The sequence below is a fragment of the Leuciscus leuciscus genome (genome assembly GCF_965113295.1).
Source record: "Leuciscus leuciscus genome assembly, chromosome: 3".
NCBI classification, from domain to species: Eukaryota; Metazoa; Chordata; class Actinopteri; order Cypriniformes; family Leuciscidae; genus Leuciscus; species Leuciscus leuciscus.
The window spans coordinates 40,391,069-40,414,186 of record NC_138727.1 but is presented as its reverse complement, the minus strand read 5'-3'; the positions used below and the strand labels follow the sequence as shown (position 1 = coordinate 40,414,186).

General features: G+C 39.3%; 1 protein-coding gene across 6 annotated transcripts in view; it reads right to left on the bottom strand.

Moving 5' to 3' along the window:
• Positions 1-22,341, bottom strand: part of ctnnd1 (catenin (cadherin-associated protein), delta 1) — a 32,314-nt gene extending 9,973 nt beyond the window's left edge. For 3 of the 6 annotated variants that reach the window (XM_082164832.1, XM_082164835.1, XM_082164834.1), the window contains exons 1-10: positions 21,944-22,289; positions 7,234-7,385; positions 4,963-5,034; positions 3,693-3,815; positions 3,309-3,592; positions 2,750-3,025; positions 2,403-2,658; positions 2,016-2,238; positions 1,412-1,604; positions 5-122 (exon numbers count right to left, since the gene is read on the bottom strand). In XM_082164832.1, coding sequence (XP_082020958.1) covers positions 5-122; positions 1,412-1,604; positions 2,016-2,238; positions 2,403-2,658; positions 2,750-3,025; positions 3,309-3,592; positions 3,693-3,815; positions 4,963-5,034; positions 7,234-7,380 — 1,692 coding nt within the window. In that variant the 5' untranslated portion in view covers positions 7,381-7,385; positions 21,944-22,289. Of the gene's footprint in view, positions 1-4; positions 123-1,411; positions 1,605-2,015; positions 2,239-2,402; positions 2,659-2,749; positions 3,026-3,308; positions 3,593-3,692; positions 3,816-4,962; positions 5,035-7,233; positions 7,386-21,943 lie in introns of all 6 variants that reach the window. The other 3 variants (XM_082164833.1, XM_082164837.1, XM_082164836.1) reach the window with 3 other exon arrangements.
• Positions 22,342-23,118: the final 777 nt, after the last annotated feature.

The window sequence follows — 23,118 nt, the reverse complement described above, 5'->3', positions numbered from 1 at the left end:
TTACCTTGTTGTCCACATCTTTACAGTTGATCTGTGACTGGACGATGTACATGAGAGAGTCGACCAGTCCAGAGCACTCCCTCAGCTTCCTCCTGGCCTCGCTCCGCTCCGAGCTCACATTCCTGAGAGCGAAACGTCATGCAACTAATTAGGACACTGCCTGTTTAATGTTTAGCAATGTTTGGCATGCACAGAAACTTTTAGCTTCAGGTCATCACCTAAAACATATTAACCAAGAGTACACAGATGGCATCAGGAAAGTTGACCAATGAAAGAGAAAGCAAGGGTTAAAGGCAAGACAGTGTTAGCTCTACTCAAATGTAATCACGGTGTAAAACCACTCCTCCGACTGAACGGAGCTCTTTCTAAAAGCCTAATAGGCGAGTGGGAGAAGCGAGGGACACTTTCAAAGAGAAGCACTCAAGGGAAATAAGTGGATTCAAAGATCACATTTCTGTCTTTTGTCCAAACTTTGTCCTGGTTCTTTCACAGCCTTAGAGGTTCTTGCTCTCACACACAATTCAAGAGCATTTCCTTTGCACTTCCTGTCTTTCTTCCATCAAAATGCAGCTTCCTCACACACACACAACTTTTCTTGACAGGAATTCTTTAGCAGCACTGAGGCACACCCCTCCCCCCTATAAAGTCTTTCATTAATCTGAATCATGAAACTGTCCCTTCCCAACACATCCTAATCCTTTCCTCCGCCCATCTCTCTGTGTTCCCGTGGCTTAACTGCATCACCAAAGTCACGCGTCCGATTCCCAGGCTGATAAAGGGCATTTTCACACCTGGCTCGTTTGGAGCGTTTGCTTCAGAAACTAGTGATTTCTCCCTTAGTATGGTTCTTTTAAGCGTATATATGAACACGGCAATCACGCTTGGATTTACAACCACAAAAAAATAAAAATAAATAAACCCCGAGCCCGAGGTATAACCTGGACAAGGTGGTCTCTGCCCACTTAAACGAACTCTGAAGTGGTTCACTTGTGGCGAGAAAGCAATCCGAACCAGCGGACCAATGAACCAGGCTGTATCACAATGTATAATGAGCAATGCATGACGGCAGTGTTTGCTTTGCGAATGCCTCTCAAAATGAATCGTGGGTTAACCTGGAGCAAAGATGAGGTGAAACGCCTAACTAAAATTTGGTCGGCCAAACATATTTCAGAACTGTTCAAAACACAAAAATACAGGCAAAGCCTTGATTCGTGCACAAAAACGATAAAGTAAATTAACGACAGGTACAAAGAAAGCCACAATAAGCCCATGGAACTGTTGTCATCCTGACATATGACCTCTATCCCGGAACATGAACAGGTGCACTCTGACCAATGTGAGGACAGTTGACTCGCACATGAAATAAGAAATGTTGCTTTGTGAAAGCGAAACGTGCATTAACGTTGTGTACCTTAAGCAGCCGGTGGTGTTGGTGAGCGCAGTCTCCCACTCCAGGTGTCTGGGTTTGCAGCTCTCCTCTCCACCTTCGTGCCCCCTCTCCCAGCCCGAGTGCGGAACCATCACCTCATCGGACAAGGCGTGCAACGCGTGGTCCACGATCTCCATCTTTACAGAGTCATGAGACGACAGGTTCCACAGCGTGCCTGTCAGAGGACGAGCCATCAGTTACAACAATCCATCTTGTCAGACCACTTGTGTTTGAATCACAAAAAGTTTAACGTTAGCATGAAATGGAAATTTCAAAAGGACATGACTTTTTATATGTTTTTGAAAGAAGTCTCTTTATGTGTATTATTTGATTAAATATATAAAATATATTATTCCAATTTAAAATAACTGTTTTGGTAAAGCTGTGATGGTAAAGCTGAATTTTCAGCAGCTATTAGTTTTCAGTGATCCTTCAGAAATCATTCTAATATGCTGATTTGGATTATAACCTGATACTTTTTTCAGGATTCTTTGATGAATAGAAAGCTCAAAAGAACCACATATTTGAGGTATAAATCTTCTGTAACATTATAAAACCTTGATTTCCAGAGCTAAGTAGCGTGTACCTGTTATAGTGTCGGTAAGGTCCTGATCTCTCGTCTTCCTCAGTAGCCGCACCAGTGCGGGAATTCCATCGCAGTTCTTGATGGCTATCTTGTTATCTGGATCTCGTCCGTATGAGATGTTCTTGAGGGCTCCGCAAGCTGCGTAATGGACCTCCTTCTTTGGGTTATCCAGCATGGACACAAGGGCAGGGATCCCCTTCAGTCGTCTTACATCTGACTTCACCTGCAAAGATAGGCAGAGAAGACTAAGCGCATGGAACTTGTGTGCTACACCATGAGTGACTTAACCCTCCGCTCCAAACCCCAGCACTAGGTGATAAATCACTGCTATGTAGGCGGGGCTACCCAACATATTGTGACTAGCGTCCTGTGTAAGTGTGTACTAACCTTATCATTCTTAAAAGTGAGATGTTGCAAGTAAGCTGCAGCATTGCTTTTGACAGGGTCCAGGCGGTAGTTGAGCATAGCGATGACTTCAGGAAGTTCAGGTTGCCTCCAGGCTGTGGGGGCGGGGCCTTTCCGAAGAGTGCTATCCAATGATGCCATGCTGCCTCTCTCTCCCTGAGCCAGTGGAGCTCCTCCTGCCCAATAATACATATCACCAGCTCCACTCATATCACCATCCAGTGTGCCCTCATATGACCTACGCAAAACAAGCAGCAGCACATATTAAGTGATTTTTCCCCCCACCTTAATTGTCCAAATTTGCTTAATGTTTAACAGAACACACTAACCCTGTCCGGCGTGGAGGTGGTGCATGGTGTGGATGTGCCAGCCGGGGCATTGTGCTGTAATGCATGGCCGGCCCCATGCCGTAATCGGGTTCATCATAACCCAGGCTCCTCTGATCATCCTCCAGGCCGTAGGGCTCTGGGACAAAGCGCTGCATGCCAGAGATCTCCAAAGCACTGCCCATACGTCCTACCTGGGGTTGGGCCCCGTACGGGTCCAACTGCGGCCGGCTGTGTGTGCGGTAGGCGGAGTCCAGCGTCCTGTAGCCATCCACAGGCCTAAAGGAAAAAATACATAATTTGTACATCTTCACTACTGGTCAAAAGTGAGAAATAATTCAGATTTTATTAGTGTATTTGAAAGAGGTCTCTTATGCTCAGCAAGGCTGCATTGATTTAGTGTATGACAACTTGAATATAGTGCAATAAGTGTTACTATTTTAATCTATTTATCTTTTAAAAAGTAATTTATTTCTGTCAAGGCTAAGCTTAACTTTCTCCAGTCTTCAGTGTCATGATCCTCCAGAAATCGTTCTAATATGCTGATTTGAAAGGCACAGACCTGTAGCGGTCATCCATGCGTGTCCCTCGGCTGAGGCTGGTGTAGGCGTCAGGAGGAGGGCCGCTGCGATAATCATCATAGCCACCTGGAGGTCCATAGTGGTAGTTACGGGGGACAGTGGAGGTGGGGTAGTCCATGGGGCCAGCCGGTGGCCTGTACACACGGTCCATTGGGGTATTATAACCGGGTATCCCAGTGACTGAACCAGTGCCATCCAGGGAAAGTGTGTCGGAAACTGAGGGAATGACTGTTCGTGTGGTGGTTGTCTTTGTGACCTTCTTTACCTGATAAGGGAAAGTGAAAATTATCTTTCCAACTTGAAAAACATGAGGCCAGACAGAATGTCACCAGTTAAATTAGATTGTACGGCTACAGAAAACTTACTGTGGTCTCAGTGCGACGTGTGGTTCCATCATCATTAGTTTCAACAGAAATAATAGGCATCGCTTCATGAGGGTCCTCGACTGTGACCGACTCAACAATATGACCAGGGTCCAACATCCTGTACTGTAGAACAGGCGCACAAACAAAGAACAATAGTGAGCATAAGCTAAGAATAGGAAGTGTCACACAAACACCATCTGGCACAATCACAGGTGTATGTCAATGACGACGATAGCAAGTTAGTACAGAAGCAAAATAATTAAGTGTAAAAATATGCGCAAGAGGACACCCAGGATTCCACAATAAGGATGGCCTGGGACCAGTGCTGTGTTGACACTACATCCTGTTCATTGTAAATCTGTTTTTATTAGGAATGCTGCTCTCATGTACTCGTACTCATTAAAATGCTCCGATACCGAAACACAAAACCACGCAGCATGTGTAGTGTTCTATCAACAGAACAAACAGAGATATGGAGATATGTGCGTGTTAAGCGCACATCCCTTTTTCACAAACATTGCAAGTTGCAGTTTGGTTGGATGTCTCAAAATAGAAAGTAAAACGATGCAACTATTACTATCATTACTTGACAGTGAGTGAGTGAGTGAGTGAGTGAGTGAGTGAGTGAGTGAGTGAGTGAGTGAGTGAGTGAGTGAGTGAGTGAGTGAGTGAGTGAGTGAGTGAGTGAGTGAGTGAGTGAGTGAGTGAGTGAGTGAGTGAGTGAGTGAGTGAGTGAGTGAGTGAGTGAGTGAGTGAGTGAGTGAGTGAGTGAGTGAGTGAGTGAGTGAGTCCTGACTTTAAGATCAGATCTTTAAAACAGCAAATGAGCACAATGGATTTAAAAGTCTCAAGACATGAAATAGCATCTTAGAAAAACGAAGACTGGTTTTAAAAACATAAGAGAGAGAGAAAGAGAGAGGCATGCTCGCTTACTCCGTACACGCGTCAATTGGATTAAAACTAAATCTTATATGTAGCCTAAGCAAAAACATGAACTTATGTGATTTATGTTTTTCATGTCACTATTCTATACAAAACTTTAACAAAAGTGTTAAATGTGTTTGTTTTCCTGACAAATACAAAAACATGTTTGCAAAAAATACCCATTTTATAAAATTTGTGGCAGGGTAAATTAATCATAATAAATAAATAATTTCATTATTAAAATTTTAAAATGATACGTAATTTATAATTAATAATCACTTAATTTGTGTCATCTTGCAGAACTGAAATATACAGAAAAAGTTCACTGTGGACACCACGTACTAACCTGAGTCCCGTTTATGTATCCCTCGTTTAATTTGAGACGTTCTAACTCTGCATCACCAGTGACACGGCCGTTCTAGAGAAACAGAGAGAGAAATGATGACAGATACAAAAACATGTATGTAAAATAGATGAGGAAGGCGTGAAAATGGCCAATGACCAAGGCGGTGAACAATGCTAAACATTCAGAATGACCACAGATTATAGCAGGACCGAGTAAATACAACAGCATATGAAAAAACATGACCTTATGAATGTCCATGCAAAGGATAAACACTGAAGGCACTAAAAAACAACTTAAGTTAACGAGACCATTGCACAAGAGAAACATGACAGGGTTGCGGAAATGAATGATGAATACATGGATGAACGAACGCAAGGAATGAGATGGGGGGGTTGACCGCTACCGGATAATATTACTCATGCTTGTACACAACAATGGCATGCAACACCATTCACATTCACACTTAAAGCACAAATTCTCTACGCGTAAACCAAGGAAAGTGGGCTGCTATACTATTCCCACTCCACAGAGGGAGCCGTGAAAGTAGACGGTAATCCTAGCTGACAGTCGGGCTTGTGGGAACCTGTCAAAGCAGGTAGAAACATAACATAATATCTATACAACTATGTCAACAGAGAGGATATATACAGAAGATGGTGGAATTCCAAACACTGCTGAACAGCTTCTTATCTTTGTGTCTGTGTGCGTGAGTTGAGAGTGAGTGAGAGAGAGAGAGAATGAGAAAAAAAAAAGTGTTTTCTTGAAGGAATAGTTCTACCAAAAATAAATAGTGTTATTTACTCAGCTGCTTTAAACTGATGCAATTCACAAATATCATTTGCATTTGTGTGGAGCATTGTTGAATTCAAATGTGGAGCATCAAGATGTGTTGCGCCAAGATTGACGTCAATGTCAAATGGCACTGGTTCTTCTGCTCCGTATTTAAAATGTACACGAATGCAAGTGACATCTGAGAGCTATGACAGACCGAGTCTAAGAATGTAGCAGCCAGAAAGTTTGGACTGCAGCTTTATATGAATTTTTGACCCATTTATTATTTAATAAAGCGCAGCCTAGACATTTTGCTAAGTATTGTCATGTTACCCATAATAGACAGTAAGACAGTAATAGATTTGAAACTAGTGTCGTTACTGCTAGCTAAACCTATTAAAACTGAGTTTCTGTAAATACAGTACAAATATAAATTACATTAAAAAAAAATATTAGATAATGTTGGCAACTAACTGAAATAAGTTCAAGAACTAACATTACTTAAACTGACATTGACGCTAAAAATGACAATTAAAACTAAAATGAAAATATAAAAAAGCTAATTAAATTAATAGGATATAAATAAAACTAAAATGGTGCATAAATGTATTTTAGTATTCCTTCCAATTTTGTGAGATGTCGTCTTAATCTGATGTATCTGAGAGCCAAGAGAAATAAAAGTTGTGTATGCAACTATCTAGCTGTGAATGAAACTTCCAGAGTTTCAACTCACTTGCGCATAGTCGACGCCCTTAAAGGAGGGGCGTGTCTAAGATCATGCAACCAATCCAAGAAGTCCTCTAGTCTACAGTGAAGTAAACTGAGAAAGCTGAGATTTAAGACGATACTTGACGTGTTCACGTTGAGCAACTTCCACCAAAAGATGGAGCTTTCTGAAATCCTCTACACACAAGGGAGACTCATCTTACTAAACCGGTTTGTTATCTCTCCGCTCACAGACATCAGCGGAAAGGGGTTTGGGTGTTGAGAAAGTTTCTGTGATAAGGGAGAGATTCATCATGAGGACAGTGAGCAAATGGGAGAGAAATTCCTCTTCGTTGAAGAACATTCATTCCGCTAAGTCAAACAGACAAGGTTAATGACACATGTGTGATGTACAGACATGCGTTTTGTGAGAACCAACAGGGTTGACATTCAATGATGTGGTGAGAGACAAATTGGAGACATGAAGAAACAACATGCAAGGGAAACATGGCTTTACTAAGTATGGCTTCAGAGCGTTCTGTGACGCCACACACGCCATTAACTGCAGAATGATGCAGAGGGCAAAGGATGGGCGGAGAATGATGACAAGAGGAAAGGATGCAAATGGTGGGTTCTGGTGACACTGAACGCAACAGTGAAGGATGGGTTAATCGTCATGCTCCTTGAGGTGCCAACTAGGACACATTGGTGCAGAGTGATGCGGCAAGGGTGAGAAATTGCAGGGTGATGATGCGGGGAACCCTGCTGCTGCGTGATTGGCTGGGAGGGCGTTACCTGCAGGGTGGGGAGGGGGCGGGGTAGGGTACCGGAGGGCCCCACGCTCCTCCTCTCCTCCTCCAGAGCTCGAGTCAGACGCTCAAACTGCATCTCCTGCTCTCGCACGGAGGCCAGGAGAGATGCTGCATTCTCACACTGCTCCATACACACTGAGAGAAAGAGGACAGGGGTTACACTCTCATCATGAGATCGAGCGCCTTTCCATACGTGTCCTAAAAAAAAAGAAACATGCGCTCCACGAAGTCAAACAGACACAAACACATAGCTTAAAGTGGTGTGCATCATGTGACCCATGCGCCAAGCTAAATCAAGAAACAGTAACAGGGAGAGACACAAAAGATGTGAGATAGAGAGAACATGACAGACAGAAAGTAAAAACTGTGAAAAGAGCGCGAGCAAGACAGGTGCTAACAATGCGCTTCAGACGCAGGCGTGATCACGCTGCCACCTCTGAGCGACAACACAGAGGAAACCAAACCGGTTTCAAGCTCGCATATAGGAGAGTGATTCAGATGCTGTGTGAGAAGAGATCGTGTAGAGGCAAATAGACGAGTGCAGACACAACAGGGAATGAGCCACGGTCTATTCAAATCAAAAGTGGCTCCACGGAAACGTACTGCAGATAAATGAAAGCCGTAAATGCCCTTTCTACTGTGCTGTCCTTTCTGGAGGACATTTCACTGTCTGACAACTGAAACTCAGAGTTGTTGGTTTTCCTTAAGCACAAAAACACCAACTAGCACAGCAACAGTACCATGGTACAGTCAGTGATGGGATCATGTATTTATATCCAACTTCAAGTTGATTAAAACCAAATTAAAATAGTCCAAATAAATAAATAGTAATTACGGCTGGGCAAGTTAACGCGTTATTATCGCGTTAACGCATTTATTAATTAACGCCGACAATTTTTATATATTTATATTCAAAGATACTGAATAATTATGTATCATGGTAATACTTGGTGGTGTACTTTATAGTTTAATTATTCAGTATCTTTGAATATAAAATGTATTATGTGAATCATGGTTCAGTGGTGTTTATTTTATTATTATTATTAATAATAATAAAACCAATAAACTAATATTGTTATTCATTATTAATAATGGCAAAACAAAACATGGCGCAGTTGTGTCTGCAAGTCTGCAAGGTTTGTGAAAATAAATATGTTTATTAGATATTCAAAAATGTTTTTATATAATATAAATGTGATTTTGCTGAATGCCGATAGTAAATTAGAAAGTATTATAGCATCTGCTTTTATATAGTTAGTAATAGAAAGGCAAACACATACTTTTTCAAATGCGGTTTACTTTCTTTGTTTAACAGTTCTATGTTAGACCGAACTGTTAAACGGAGACCATAAACAAATAAAGAGAATGCTGGGTGCTTTCTCAGACAGTCTCAGCACTGCCAGAATAAAAGTCTGGCGAACCATCAAAATACCAATCATGCTTTAATAAATCTCTTTATTTGTTCAAACACATCGGCCGATGCTGATATATATATATATATATATTTTTTTTATCGTTCTTTGTAAGTATTATCTTCAATGCATCTCACTTCACCCTCGACTTGCTTTAAAATAAGACCATTCATGCCTTAAAACTAAAGTAAGCTTTGTAAAACAGCTGGAGATGGTCAGAGGACATATTTTATTATTTTGTGTTAAACATAGAAGCTCTCTCGTAAGATCCTCTCAGTGGAACTTGTGATATCAGTCGCATAGTGTATAAATAACTACTTATGTGACTCCACGCTGCATTTGCTCATTAGCACCAGTTATATCTGGGTGGGGTGCAAATGCTGCGTGTGAACAGAAGATGAAAAAAAAACAGAGCTCTGGAGAGCTGATCTGAGCACTGATTTCAGCACAGCGTCATATACGGGTAGCGGATTCAATCTGAGCTACAGGTTGAGAGGTTTAAAGGGTTCCTTGGAAGAACTACCTAGAAAAAGGCTGCATGCTGGCTTTGCGCAATGTAAATTAGCTTACAGTAATGACAATAAAGGGAAGAAAAGTGAGAAATTATTCTAGGGAACCAGACTATTTCCGACCATTTACAATTGAACTTCCCAAATTCTCAGGTTTATTACGGTTAAGCCAAAGTGAAAGAGAAACGAGCCCATAGCTGCACCTGCCCTCGCCCTCGTCCAGGAATCATTACTATGCATCATTACAAAAGATAATCAAAACATAAAACAACATGCTAAAAATTAGTTTAAAGAAATAAACAGGCAAGCATGATAACCAAATTCCCCCAAAGCTCACCTGCATGAAAGTACAACCACGTACCCGTTTACAGGAGTAGTTCATGCAGAAACATAATTCTGTCAACATTTATTCATCATGCCATTATTACTGCACCATGATTTGGTAGTGGTTGACCCAATATGGATTTTTTTTATGGCGATGAGCAGGGAAGCCAAAATTAGCCTATACAATTTTACCCTGTTTAGTAAATACTAGGTGACTGTGTGTGTACCGATACATAAATTACAATAATGCGAAATTACAAATTGCAATACTGAATTCACAATACTATCGTGATATTTTAAGCCAAAATAAAGGAGAGGTTTTTTAATATTCTTGAAATAGTATTATTTTATTATCAGGACCCACAAATATTCCCCCATTGCATTATTATACATTATATATAGTAGTTTAATGTAGTAATGACACAGAAATTATCATTTTTTTCAATGCAGGCATTTGTTGGATCTCTTACAGAAGCCGAGTGCCCAGACTCTCCCGGTGCTCGCCATGTCCCGCCTCTCCCGCTATTATTGCACTATACATTTAAGAATAACCCATCTAAAATGCTTTGACTAATCATACTACCAAAAACTAAATGTGATATGGTGATTTGAATTACATTTGCGCTTTCACTTTGAGGAGTGCCATTCTGGCAGCGCTTAGATGATCAATGCAATCAGTTCTAATCGAAATGACTATTACGATAAACTGTAAATGTTAGTTTATCTAAAAAATTGTATTCTGAATTCACTCATGTTTTCACATGTCATGCAAGCATTTGACGTCAGTGTACGTCGTTGTAAATCTGTTCATCATATAAAGCTATTGCGTCTCTTCAAAAGGCTTGATTTAGGATTAGACCAGGGGTTTTCAAACTTTTTGTGTGTGTGGACCACTATTTGTAATCAAGAATTTTCGCGGACCACCTCATAATACACATAAAATATGTCTACACAGAGTCCTACCTGAATTAATCTGCACCTCTAAATAGGCTTACTAGCTCTAAAACTATCATTGGTCATCACATCAGTACAACAGGCTTGTTAAAAGAAAGTTTACTGCACACAACGGCTGCCACATATTTAATTTATTTATTTACTCAAGCGCCCGAGGGCATAATCAGGTTCATTTGAACAACAGGCTTATTTCCATAGCAATGGAGTATGAAATCTATACAGAACACTGGAATATAGTCAACATTTCAAAACCTTTGGCGATTTTAGGGGATTATTAATCTTCAGAGTTTTAGTTTTACAAGTCCTCAAAAAGTACCTAGGCTTGAGTTTGTCCACTTAACAGCACATCTGGAAAACATTTCAGAAACGCGAGATCAAGAAACTAACTGGAAATTAAAATAATAACAGGCCTTATTCATTCCATTTATAAACATTTCGTTACTGCCTATGCCTAACTGTGCGTTCACACCGGACGCGAATAGCGCGTCAAATTCAAAAAGGGATCATATGTCAAATTCGCGCCTACCGCATCTAATGATACGCTTGACCACTTTGTATCAATTCGCGCGTCGAGAGCGAAATTGACGCGCGTAAAAACAAAAGTTTGAAGCGAAATTTCGTCCGGTGTGAACGCACCATTAAAGGCTATGCGTGTGATGTGATAATGAGAACATATTTGCCTCTGCCCTTTTCTCTTCAGAGAACCTGTTGCTATCCACCGAACCAATGTTGTGGTTCTAACGGCACTGAACTTGAATGTCAAGGCCGAACACCACTAGGCTATTTTAGTAATCACACAATAACTTGACAATTTAATTAAAATGTTACATCAATATAGGCCTACATATTATTCTTTTTTTTGGGGGGGGGGGAATTTCCTGGTAAAATTAAGGTAAAAAAAAAAAAAATTATATTTTATTTTGCCTTTCCACGGACCACCTGAAGTACCCTCACGGACCACTAGTGGTCCGCGGACCACAGTTTGGGAATAGCTGGATTAGACCACTCGATTGATTATTTTTTACGATGCCTTTATAATTTTTTGGGGGATCTTTTCAATTGAAGAGTAATGGACTTTAAATGGAGGTACAGAAATCTCTCTCATTTGTTTTTGGAAGTTGAGTGAAAATCTTATAGGTTTGACTTTGAAACGACATGAGGGTGAGTACATGATGGCAGAATTTACATTTGTGGGTGAATCATATCTTAAAAATACAGTAAACTGAGTCTTGGTTTAAAAAAAAACTATCGCAAATCATACCGTTTACATCAACAAGAGTCACATTTTTATATTGCGATTCGATGCATCATTACACCCCTAATACTGCAGAATGTCACTGCAGAAATTATACATGTGTATTTCAATTTAAAAATAATGTGAACTGTAAAAAACAGATTTATACTTTAGAAAGGAACTTCTTGATTCACTTAACCTAAGTATTTTTTAACAAAGTAGTAGGGATGCAACGATACCTTTGTCATAACACATCTGAATATCAGCCGATACAGAACCGATACCAGTGCTTTTTTTTTCTTGATCATTGTAGAATTTCTATACCTTTGTGCGTTTGAAATGTGATGACATTTTTTGTGTTAAACAATCCACTAAATACCAGGGAGAGCGCCAGGCCCATTTTAGGGGAGACTTAGGCGTATAACAGTTTGAAATCAAAGACTTAAAAGTTGACACGTTCATACGTGTCCAGTGACAGCCAAACTCTCCTGTCTCCAAGTCACACAGCTTGCAATCTTCGCATTTTCAAAGAACAAAATGCGAAGAACAAAGAATTGTGAACTAAGCCCGAGTAGGTGCAATCACAAATGAGGGACGATAGTTTTAAGTGATGGAAAGATTATCACTGAATAAAGGACTTATATTTTAGCAGCAAATTTATGGCTTCAGAACACTTAGGCTTCAGGAAAAACATGGTTGAGTAAATATTGACAGTTTTAATGTCTTCATAAAACTGACTTATGAAGCGTGAGCCATATGGACCACTTTAGGGTACTTAAGTCATTTTTCTTGATGCTTTGTTGTATAGAAAAGAACAGCATGAACAATCTTCAGAACATCTTCGGTCGTTTTCCACACAACAACATCACACTGGTGAGTGAAAGATTTTTTTTTTTTTTAGGCAAACAATTTAAAAATAAAAGACCTTTATCTAAAATAAAGATCACAAGTCTCTTGACACCCAGTCAAAGCACTCCAAAACAGATGGATCTTTATGGGAATACTAAGGGTGTGACAAGACCATTAGCTCACGAGAACGAGACGAGACTTACACAAAGTATTTTTAAGAAATCCTCAATTACAAAATACATGACTAGAAAAATTGTCTGCTGGTGCATTTGAAATGTTTTAACTAATAATCTTCTAATAAATCATTTCAATAATTCGGTCATTTCAGTTCTACTTTGAGTATGAATTATATGCAGTAAAAGGCAACAATACTCAAGCGCTGTAAAAGGTTTTGCCACAAGCTCTCTCCCGTATGAGTCTCTTCAGACCTGAGAACTGTACATGATTTATGAGCTTCTACAACTTTTGACCTCAACTGAACTCCTTTCCACAAATTGATCATAGAAATAAAAACAGTATAAATAAAAATAAACAACAGTTTTTTTCCCCTTAGTATTAAGTGCAATCAATAAGTCCAACCATAATCAAAGTACTCTCTCAATATTCAAAGTACAAATAGAAACCAACATTTTCTTCAAGCTAAGTTGTAAGGTGGTTACAACTACACAGCTTTCAACAGCATCCTGCCCAAATTTGCCCCTTGGCCTCTGTCCATCATGGCCTCCTAATCATCCTCATATACTGATTGGCTTCATCACTGTCTCCTCTCCACCAGTAAGCTGGTGTGTGGTGAGCGTTCTGGCGCAATATGGCTGCCGTCGCATCATCCAAGTGGATGCTGCACATTGGTGGTGGTTGAGGAGATTCCCCCCCTTCTATGTAAAGCGCTTTGAGGTCTCAGAAAAAGCACTACATAAATGTAACGAATTATTATTATTATTATTTCATATCGGGAGATATTTGCATGCATCAGGAAGCCGCTTTCAAAAGGTATTGAAATCACGTTTGTTGTGAATTCGTTGTTGTGATCCTCTCGTCACTTACTCTCCTTCACGTGATCAGTGAACTTTGATTCCTGCTGCACTACGTAAGACTCAGCAGCTCTTGTTGGATGAGCTGGATGGGATTGAAGCGACCGTTATCCAAATGAATGAATGGTTTTTATTTCTATAAAAAGCAAAACAACAGTGGATGCGTACTGTTAACGTGGCGGTGGCATATTCAATCCTAACTTCACCCTCACACTTGAAAACTTTTCACCTCGACGAGAAATCTAGACATTTTAATCTCGCCACACCTCTAGGGAATACTGAATCAAAGACCCTGTATAAAGACCTTGATGTTGTCCATTGGAAATGGACTGGATGCTGTATTGCTGTGATGTCATGTGAGTGACAGGTTGACCCGCCCTTGCGCCAGAGAAGACCAGTATGTCCAGTCATCAGAGAAGAGATTTCCCGCAAGAGGGAGGAGAAGTTATTTTGCTTAAAGATAACGAGGGCACATGATACATCATGTGCATTGATAAATCATTTAAAATAAATCCTGCAATATAAAAAAACAAACAAAAGAAATTAATATAAGAATTGTCGGTTTTGATTTCATGGTGACTAATTTTGGCTTTAAACCTTGATCTACTGATCTGCAGGGACTGAACCTTCCCTACATCTGCAACAAAGCCACTGCAAAAATAAAGCACAAAGTCAACTGAGAATTTCTAAGCATCCACTAAAGTACAAACAGAAAAACTACTGTGCATGTCAGAAACTATTTTAAGGAGACCACAAAAGCACAACAATCCAAGAGCGAAAAAGAAACCCCAAAACACACAGTGGCTATCATGAGCGGGATTGAAATGGAAGCAAGCAGGGAGTCAAGGCCAAAAATGTACAAAACAGCAGCATAGGAAAAGCTCCGCCCCACACAGTGCTGTAGCCACTGAAGACTCGGCAGCTAACTCAACCCAGCACACGACAGGGAGAGACAGAGAGAGGAAATATTTGCAGCTGTCTGCTTAGTGGTTAACAGAACAATAGCAAATGTGTGTCCACTACAGAGAATTGGTTGAGAGAGGGACAGCAGCGGGGCGTGCATATGCCGTGATGACTTTAGTTCACTGAGGGGGGTGTGGGTGGGTGTGATCGCATTGTCCTCGAAAACACAGACGCAGCAGTCAGTTTCAACTAGGACTGAAACTGTTTTTCCACCTCTCTTCGACTTCCCTCCCCACAAAGCAAACAGACTCTCGTAGAAAGCGAGGAATGAGCACGCACACACACACACAAACACACACACATTCCAGCTTGTATTGTGGCATGTCAGATCCTGTCTCAGCTCCTCTGGCAGCTTGAAAATAACTGGAAAACACTTCCCTTCCTTTTTCCTTATATGTCGCTCTTTCGTTGCATTCTCTATGACATAGACCTATGTCCTCATTCTTTCCCAAAGCATCTGATTGAAGTGTGTGTAACCGATGACTCATTCACATCTCAGACCGTTTGGCTCTGATGCATGCATCATTTAGACAACAAAAGACTTCTGATGCACTCATAGAGAAGGGAGTGTCTAATCTATATGTGATAGAGCTCTTAGCAATACTTGATTCTGATCAGATTTTTTTATTTATTTATGCAGTGTTAGTATCACATCTTTTGTATCATTCTGTGGTCTCAGCCCATTATCATTTTAACTTAAATCATTATTTCCAGTCCATTTGTTCATATAGCAAGTAGTTTGTAATGTGCGCTGATATGCTGGACATTATCACAAAATAAACCCTATTCAGGATGACAGAAGGGATGTGTTTTTTTTTTCTTCACGAAAATGACCAGCTGAATGCAGCATTAACGAAACTCCTTAATTGTAATTTTTGGGTACGAATATCAATGTTTCCCATACATTGATTTATTTTTGGCACCCCACCAAAATATCAACATTGACCACCACAAATAAATTTCAGTGCTTCCCATTCATTAACTAGACTGTGGCAGCCCGAAAATACATTTAAACTTCTCATAATAACATAAAAGGTCTTTAAATATCGTGTTTAGCGCATTTACTGTCAAACAAACTAAAATTCAAAGTGCGATAAGTACGCACTTCGTTCACCCGATCAGCTTCGCGGGTTTGATTCTCAATACCGGTTCACAGTGAATGAATGCAGTGAACTCCATCTGTGCATGTGCTGAGTTTAGCGTGCACTTGGGAATGTAGCGGCCACCAGTTACGCACTATTTTCATTGCAGTTGATGATTACAGCATTTCACTAGATTTGCAATAAGATGCATTCGTAAACTTGATTTCCGACAAAATAAAAGCTTGACTGCAGGTTCCGGCATAATACAAGCTCATGCGTTTATCTCTTCCAACTCAAAGTGCACCAGATTAATGTAACCGGTCAACCAACCACAGTTTCACAAAATCCAGTGGGAACACTGAATATTACAAACAACATATCCATGATTGGTTACATGTATGTGATTTCTAATAGAGGAAATTACCCAAAATGTTTTGATTGTGGTGTCAAACAAGGTGTCCAAAAACGGTGTCAAGTGAAAGCTGTCGAAAAAAAATAGACAAGTCGAAATCTAACGGAAGTGGCAACAGACCATATCTTCCATATTGTGATGTACATCCGAGTAAAAATTATCATCGATTTGGATCAATGCATTGGTTGTTGATTGGATGGAGGCAGATCTGACCATGACCTTGTGGTTGACTGAAAGAAAGGGGCCTGTGTACATTATGTGTACGAAATTTTTGGAGAAGTCCAGTATACATCACCAGAGTGGGATATGTCTTTTCTCCAGTTATACTATTTAGATGAAATATTACACGGTCAAATAAAGTATTTAAAAAAAGAAGAACGATTAATCCATGCATGTTTCTGTCACAATAAGATCATTAAGGGACATCTAGAAAACATAGTATATTTATCAAGATGAATATCCATTTCATGCCAATTTGGATGCAACTACTTAACTGTAATTACAAGGAAGTGACACATTACAAACGCAGACACAATAAAGTCCACAAAACAAGTAGTGTAGTGGTTTAGTCATAATGTCTCTAGTAGATGTAATGCATCATAATGCAACACCTAAAATTCTAAAATGAATTCAAAGCAAATATTTTTTTAAAGCATTTTTTTCATTATTGGCTTTAAAAATATATATGCTGCATTTTTCAAGTTTTGGACACAGCCTGTGCGCATTACAAATAGACCTCCACAGGACGCTATACCAACTGCAAGAGTTCTCATCTTCTAAGGAGAAAACTGCCATGGGACGACTCTCTAAATAGATCTGACCTAGAACACCCTGAAACTTTGGCAAAAAAAAAAAACACACATAAAACATGATTTAACACCACAGGTACACGGTGTGCTAAACTATGCAAAAAACAACAAAAAAACATCTTGTCAAATGCCAGTCCATATTAAGAAAGTGTGATTCATTATGCACCAAAACTGCCCTGAGCTCTGGTGGGATTAAAGAGAAAGTAAATACCCTGTGTGACATCATCAACACATCATCAAAACCACTTGATTCTAGAACTCTGGTAGTATTAGACATAAGCCTGTGTAATTTAATTAGTCAGGTGCTTAATCATTTGCGTCCTCTAATGGGATAGCAAAGGAATTAGATACCTAAGCCACTGACCATCCAAACTCTAAACACCTTGGGCCGAGATAATACTTATAGTAAGATACAGTATAACAGGACAAACTTTACCACAGTTTAAACACATTAAGGACAAGTAAATAGATCATGCTGTATAACAGATTGCAGCTGCAACAGGCAGTCAAATATGATCATCATATCAAATGCATGTGGGAGGCAATTCAGACAACAGCTGCTGACTTCTGCTCCAAATATGTGGATTATGGGAAGAAAAACAATAAGCTGACTATGATGTGCCTTTATATGGAGTGACTTTGAGACAAAGTCAATACAGGTGTCGAGTAGGAAAACACCATTTAAATTCACATACCAATGAGAGAATTCCAATGAGAGCATTTTTAGTACCATTTCACCAAACATCACGCACGCTTTTTGGTTCCTGCTGACTCAGGCAATGCTGAAATGTAAAGAGCAACACCATCAGCACTGGCCTGGCTCCAAACTAATGCTCAGTGAACTTTGGTACACACGCAGCCAACTGATCTACGATCAGCCATGTGCTTTAACCCACTATAACTCTAACCACTACCCATGCTTAGTGTGTTTAAATCTCAAAGCGTTAGGGAAGCATACTGACCTTTTCAGCATGTACATCAATCAGTCATCATTACACATTATAACCTTTACTTATTCAGAGAGCTGGCAGTCACACCGCATAGACCAGGAAATGGGAGTGCCGGTGACGTAATACTTTTTAAACATCAACCTGAGAACGTTACTGCAGGTAAAAGGTAACAACTATGGGCGGAGTGTCTTTTATTTTCCTGTCACTTCCTGGAATTTGACATGCTAAAGTATAGTGCTGTAACCACTAAGGGAAAAGAAGAGGACGTGCTTTTTTTAAACCATGCACTCCTTGCTTGAAAGAACTATTACTAGCACTATTTCTCTCCACACAGCTCTTTCCTTTGCAAGATGCAATAGAACAAGCACCAATTCATTTTTATTTTGCCAAATTGGTTCAACAGAGAAATAATTCATATATTGGAGAGCACCATTTTTGATAGAACTGGAAAATGATCATCATATGAACAACTTATACAGAGGACTTACCAATACGAAATAATAACTCTGTTATTTAGTGAAGCCTCATATCCTATTCAACTTCTTAAAAAAAACAGTAATCCAAACATTAACTCTTTAACAGTTACTTATTCACAAACTGGGTTTGATGAGTCTGAGATCAACTTCAATGAAAAAAACAAAACTATTTTGGAGACTTCTGTTGCTAGTAATAAGTACAAGACTGGCTAGTTGGTTCTCTTCAAATATGTATTAAAATAAGATAAGAGGTTTAAGAACATCATCTAACCTGTTCTTTAATTGCTAAATAAGCTGCCATTGACAACACGTAATGTTTAAATTGATAGTTCACCCAAAATGAAAATGGTCATCTTTTAATCCCCATCTATCATTTAAAATCGCAAATATAAAATGGAATTATATTCATTGGAATATAAAAGATGATCGAGAAACATCTCCGTGTTCTATTGTCCATCCAATGGAAGTCTATATGGTCACTGTTTTGAACAACAATCTTTAAAAAATGTTTTACAGAAGAAAGAAAATCATACAGGGTTAGTAAATGACGACAGACAGAATTTTCATTTTTGAGTGAACCATCCCTTTGAGCAAAAAGGTATGAGGCTGTAGCATATTGTGAATAGCCACAGTCCCAATATTAAGTAGAACAGCTTACTTTTACAGTTACAATTACATGATCATCATGAACATTTTTTATATATATATATATATATATATATATATATATATATATATATATATATATATATATATATATATATATATATATATATATATAAAATATTATGCATAAGATGCATTTAAAAAGTTAGCAATATAAGTTACAAAAGGTCTTGAATTTATTCTGTAAGATCTGTAATTTTAGTTAAACTTCATAGACAAAATGTTGCACACTTAATGGCCAAGGTCCTGAACAGTTGTTTTAGTGTTTCGTAACTTTAAAATAACAACAAAAACTCAAATCTCCTAGTCAAATTTTTTGCATTGATGCATACAGCAATACAATGCTCAATTATTCTGTACTGGTATGAAAAACTCTTCAGATCCTGATAGCAATCAATCATAGAAAATGGTCTAAATATTTACATAAAAAAAAGAAGAAAACAAAAACAAAGTATGTATCTTCTGTTGAAGTCTTAGGACCATAAAAAGTCCAATCATTGCATTAGGTCCGAATGCAACGATATGATGTCCTACCTGCCTGTCAGCCTATGTTTTTCCATACCTCCATGCACCCTGCTCACGCACACATCACACGCCATCAGCGCGTTCCATGAGGATATGCAGAGCCGTAGACAAACAGTCACAGAGCGCCGCAAACAAACAGCAGCCACCTTTTACATTTCCTCCAGAACCAAAACAGCGAGCTTTTGCTGCGTTCACGCCATGTCATAACCGTAATTTAGAGATGGCAGTTCCTGTGACGCTCTGCTCAGAGTTGATCATGTCCTCAGACTCGGATTATGCGTTTCTATGTCAACACTATCAATCTCGAAATGAATCTGCAAAGTAGTCAGGTGGTACAAGTCAGAGCTCTGCAAGTTGTTTACGTTCAATATTATTGTATACTATGTGCTTGGAGACATGAGGTAATTTAACACACTCTTGTGCTTTGCAGAGTCTGCTTTTGCAGTGCGCGTTCATGTGTTTGAGGAGGCACGGCTTTGGAGACGCTCTGAAGGGAGGGTGGGATCTAATGCTTTCAAAGCTAGCCTCTCCGAAATTGCCTACCCTACCTTTAATGCATTAGGTTCAGATGTTCTTTAGAGCTAGTTCTTTTTTTAAATTAATAAAGATCGTTGTAAATCACTTTACTGATTTATTTTTGCATTGACACTAAAATTCAGTGCTTTAGCGTACAGGTATGAAATGTTAACTGTATTTTGTAACTGTATTCATGTTACTTAAGAAATGATTAAACAGTGTTTTTAATAACAGCGCTGTGTCCTTCCGCGCTTGAAAGACACACCCTGCATGGTGCTCACATTATAGCCGGTCATTACAGCGGTCAAACTATTTGGTTACCCGTCATTGAGGACTCAGGAGTCGTCTTCAAAGACACACCTCCCCTCCTCACAGCTTTTGACCAATTCTTTAGTAACGACCAGGAGAATTGAGCTCCCTCAAAGGGTGGGGGGCGTCCCAAATCGGGCGAGTGTACACATGTACCGGCTCTCTCAGGTCAAGGTAGACGAGTATGAAAAATCCCAAACATTCCTGCTTTGAGGCTTTTTGCTCGGGGTCTGATAAACATCATGAGCGGCACTGACTCACGCTGAGCTTCTCATTGGACTAAGTCTGGACGTGAGGTTAAACACACACACACACACACACACACACACACACACACACACACACACACACACACACACACACTTTAACCTGCTGCTTCACATGGGCTGTGTGTAAATGAGAGTCACTGTTAACACACACACACACAGAGAGAGAGAGAACCGCGCCTTTCCCTTCCCCCACAATCACACCCTCTCAAAATACTAACTCAACAGGTTCCCAAACTTTTTTCGTAATGATTATTGCATATACTCGATGAGTTAAATCACCGAATTTCGCCCTCTTCTGGAAAAAAATACAAAAAACACTAGTCGCAGTCAAACTCAGGTAAACCGGAGAAAGTCTTGTTGCACCTGTGAGTCTCCGATCAGTTCAGGTGAGGCAGTAAGTGCGAATGTGATACTCCATATTTGAATCCAAAACATGTGAATAGAGCCAATATACTGCGCTAAAAATCACAATTAAACTCAAATATATTCATTCTCAATTGGAAGTAATATTAAAAATTTCATTAAAGCCAATAATTCATTAAGAATCACACGTATTCGTTAAATTATATTTAAAATAAATATATAAAATACATTGGCTACTATAATTTGTAACTCGTTATCAAAAAACAATGCTTTTTATAATGGTCAGGTGACTTCCGCAAACTCAGGTGTGTTAATGGGCCTTGACCCGTTTTACTTCACTGCAGTGAACATTTCACACTCACTGCCATTTATTCACCCACAAATGCATTAACGTTACTATCCACATATAGAAATCATACTGACAACCTTATCAAAATACATTACGGTCCTGAAAGTGCAAAATGCAAGAAATTTTCCTGGAAGAAACCTCACAGAGGTGTATAAACTATTGAAATCGTCACATTATAGATAAGAGGCACTGAAGCTAACGTTAATCCTAATGCAAATCAGTTTCGGGATTCATTTGCAGACATTCTGGTTTTAACATGAGCACAATTAATACAGGAATATCATAATAATATCTACTAAAGCACATCAATCTAGAGTTCTCAAAACCAATAACTTTATCTGTTCCATTTATCCTGGATATCTGCAATAAGGTTGGGGGGAAACACCGAAACGCTCCGCTATCAGAGTCTCTTTCACGAAGCCAGCATTACAATAATAGAAAAATACTATTCACTCGATTTAAAGATGAACTTTAGGGAATTTCAGGAAAACAAGCTTCCTCCGTCCCAATGATCCTCACGCTCGTGCCATTTCGATTAGCACAGCAGCTAACGACACTAGCCTGCTAACATGGAGAGCTGGCTAACTTTGTTCTACTCCACTATTAAGAGGCCAAACAAGGAAAACCAGAGGACAACAAAGAAAGCCAACAGACAGATCAGAACAAACAGAAGAGTTTCCATAGTGACTACCTTTGTTTTTGGTTTCGTTAAAGTCCCGATGTGAGGTCGTGGCCTATCGAAACGGGCTTCTCTATGGCCAGTTTCAGATTTTCCAAGCGGTAGGAAGTGATTGTAATTCCAAACGTTTGCTGCTCTATATTTGGGCGTTTCAGCCCCACGCTACGCCAGATGCATCTGTCCTATTTTATGAGCTTGCTTTCTAACGCGTGACCTGTAACGCGTTTCCCCTGGATGAAGCAAAACAAAGAAGAAACGTGATATGAACAAATTTAAGCAGTCTTTTTAAAAACCCACCAATCTATCTCGCTCCCCTTGTTCACTCCTCTCTTTGCTCGTCGTCCCACTGTGAAGCGTCTGACCCCTCCCCTGTGAAACAGGAGTTCAGCTCACCGACACCGCTTTGGGCGGGGACACGAGTCTGATTTTTTTAAATGCAAGCGAATGAAAAACGTAATTTTACGCCGCAAAAATGTGGCCTATAAATGTAAACGCACTTCATCGCAGTTATTCGTTGTCGTGTGAATTATCAGACATTGTTAATATGCCTCGAAACGACTTTTCGTGGCACCTGTGATACTTCGTGTTGGATTGATTGGAATCGAGTTAGGGGAATTCCACCAAAAATGAATAGTTTATAAAAAATAAAAAAAAATAGGCTATATAAAGGATTTAAATATTATAAACAACAATAAATAGATAACCTTGTACGCTTTGATAAAATAAACAACAAAGAAATAGGCCTAAATAACCTTGTGTAGGCTACTATACGTTTTTCTCGCACAATTTAGTCGTAGATTAATATTTATCAAATCACTCCTTTGTTAATAAATTAATCTGTCATGTTTCTTTCTTTCATTTGACTTTTTGTTTATTATTTTGTTGTTTCTGTTTTTTCGTATATCCTCATTTTAGTTCTCTTATTTAGCCTATTTAGCCTGTATGATGGTATGAAAATCAAATAACACTTAAAGCATCATTTAGGGTTCCTCAGATTGCCAGATTACAAGGGTTCAAGCAGTGTTAATTGTACCTTGAGTGTCTTTTGATTTGTATACATTATTATTCTTTTAAGTAGCCATCACATGCCTTTTCAAGTTGATCTACAAAATATGAGGTTGGGTAATTTACAATTTTGACTCTAGTGAAGTCAGTGGAGATTATTTATGTTCTGTCTGATTAGAATC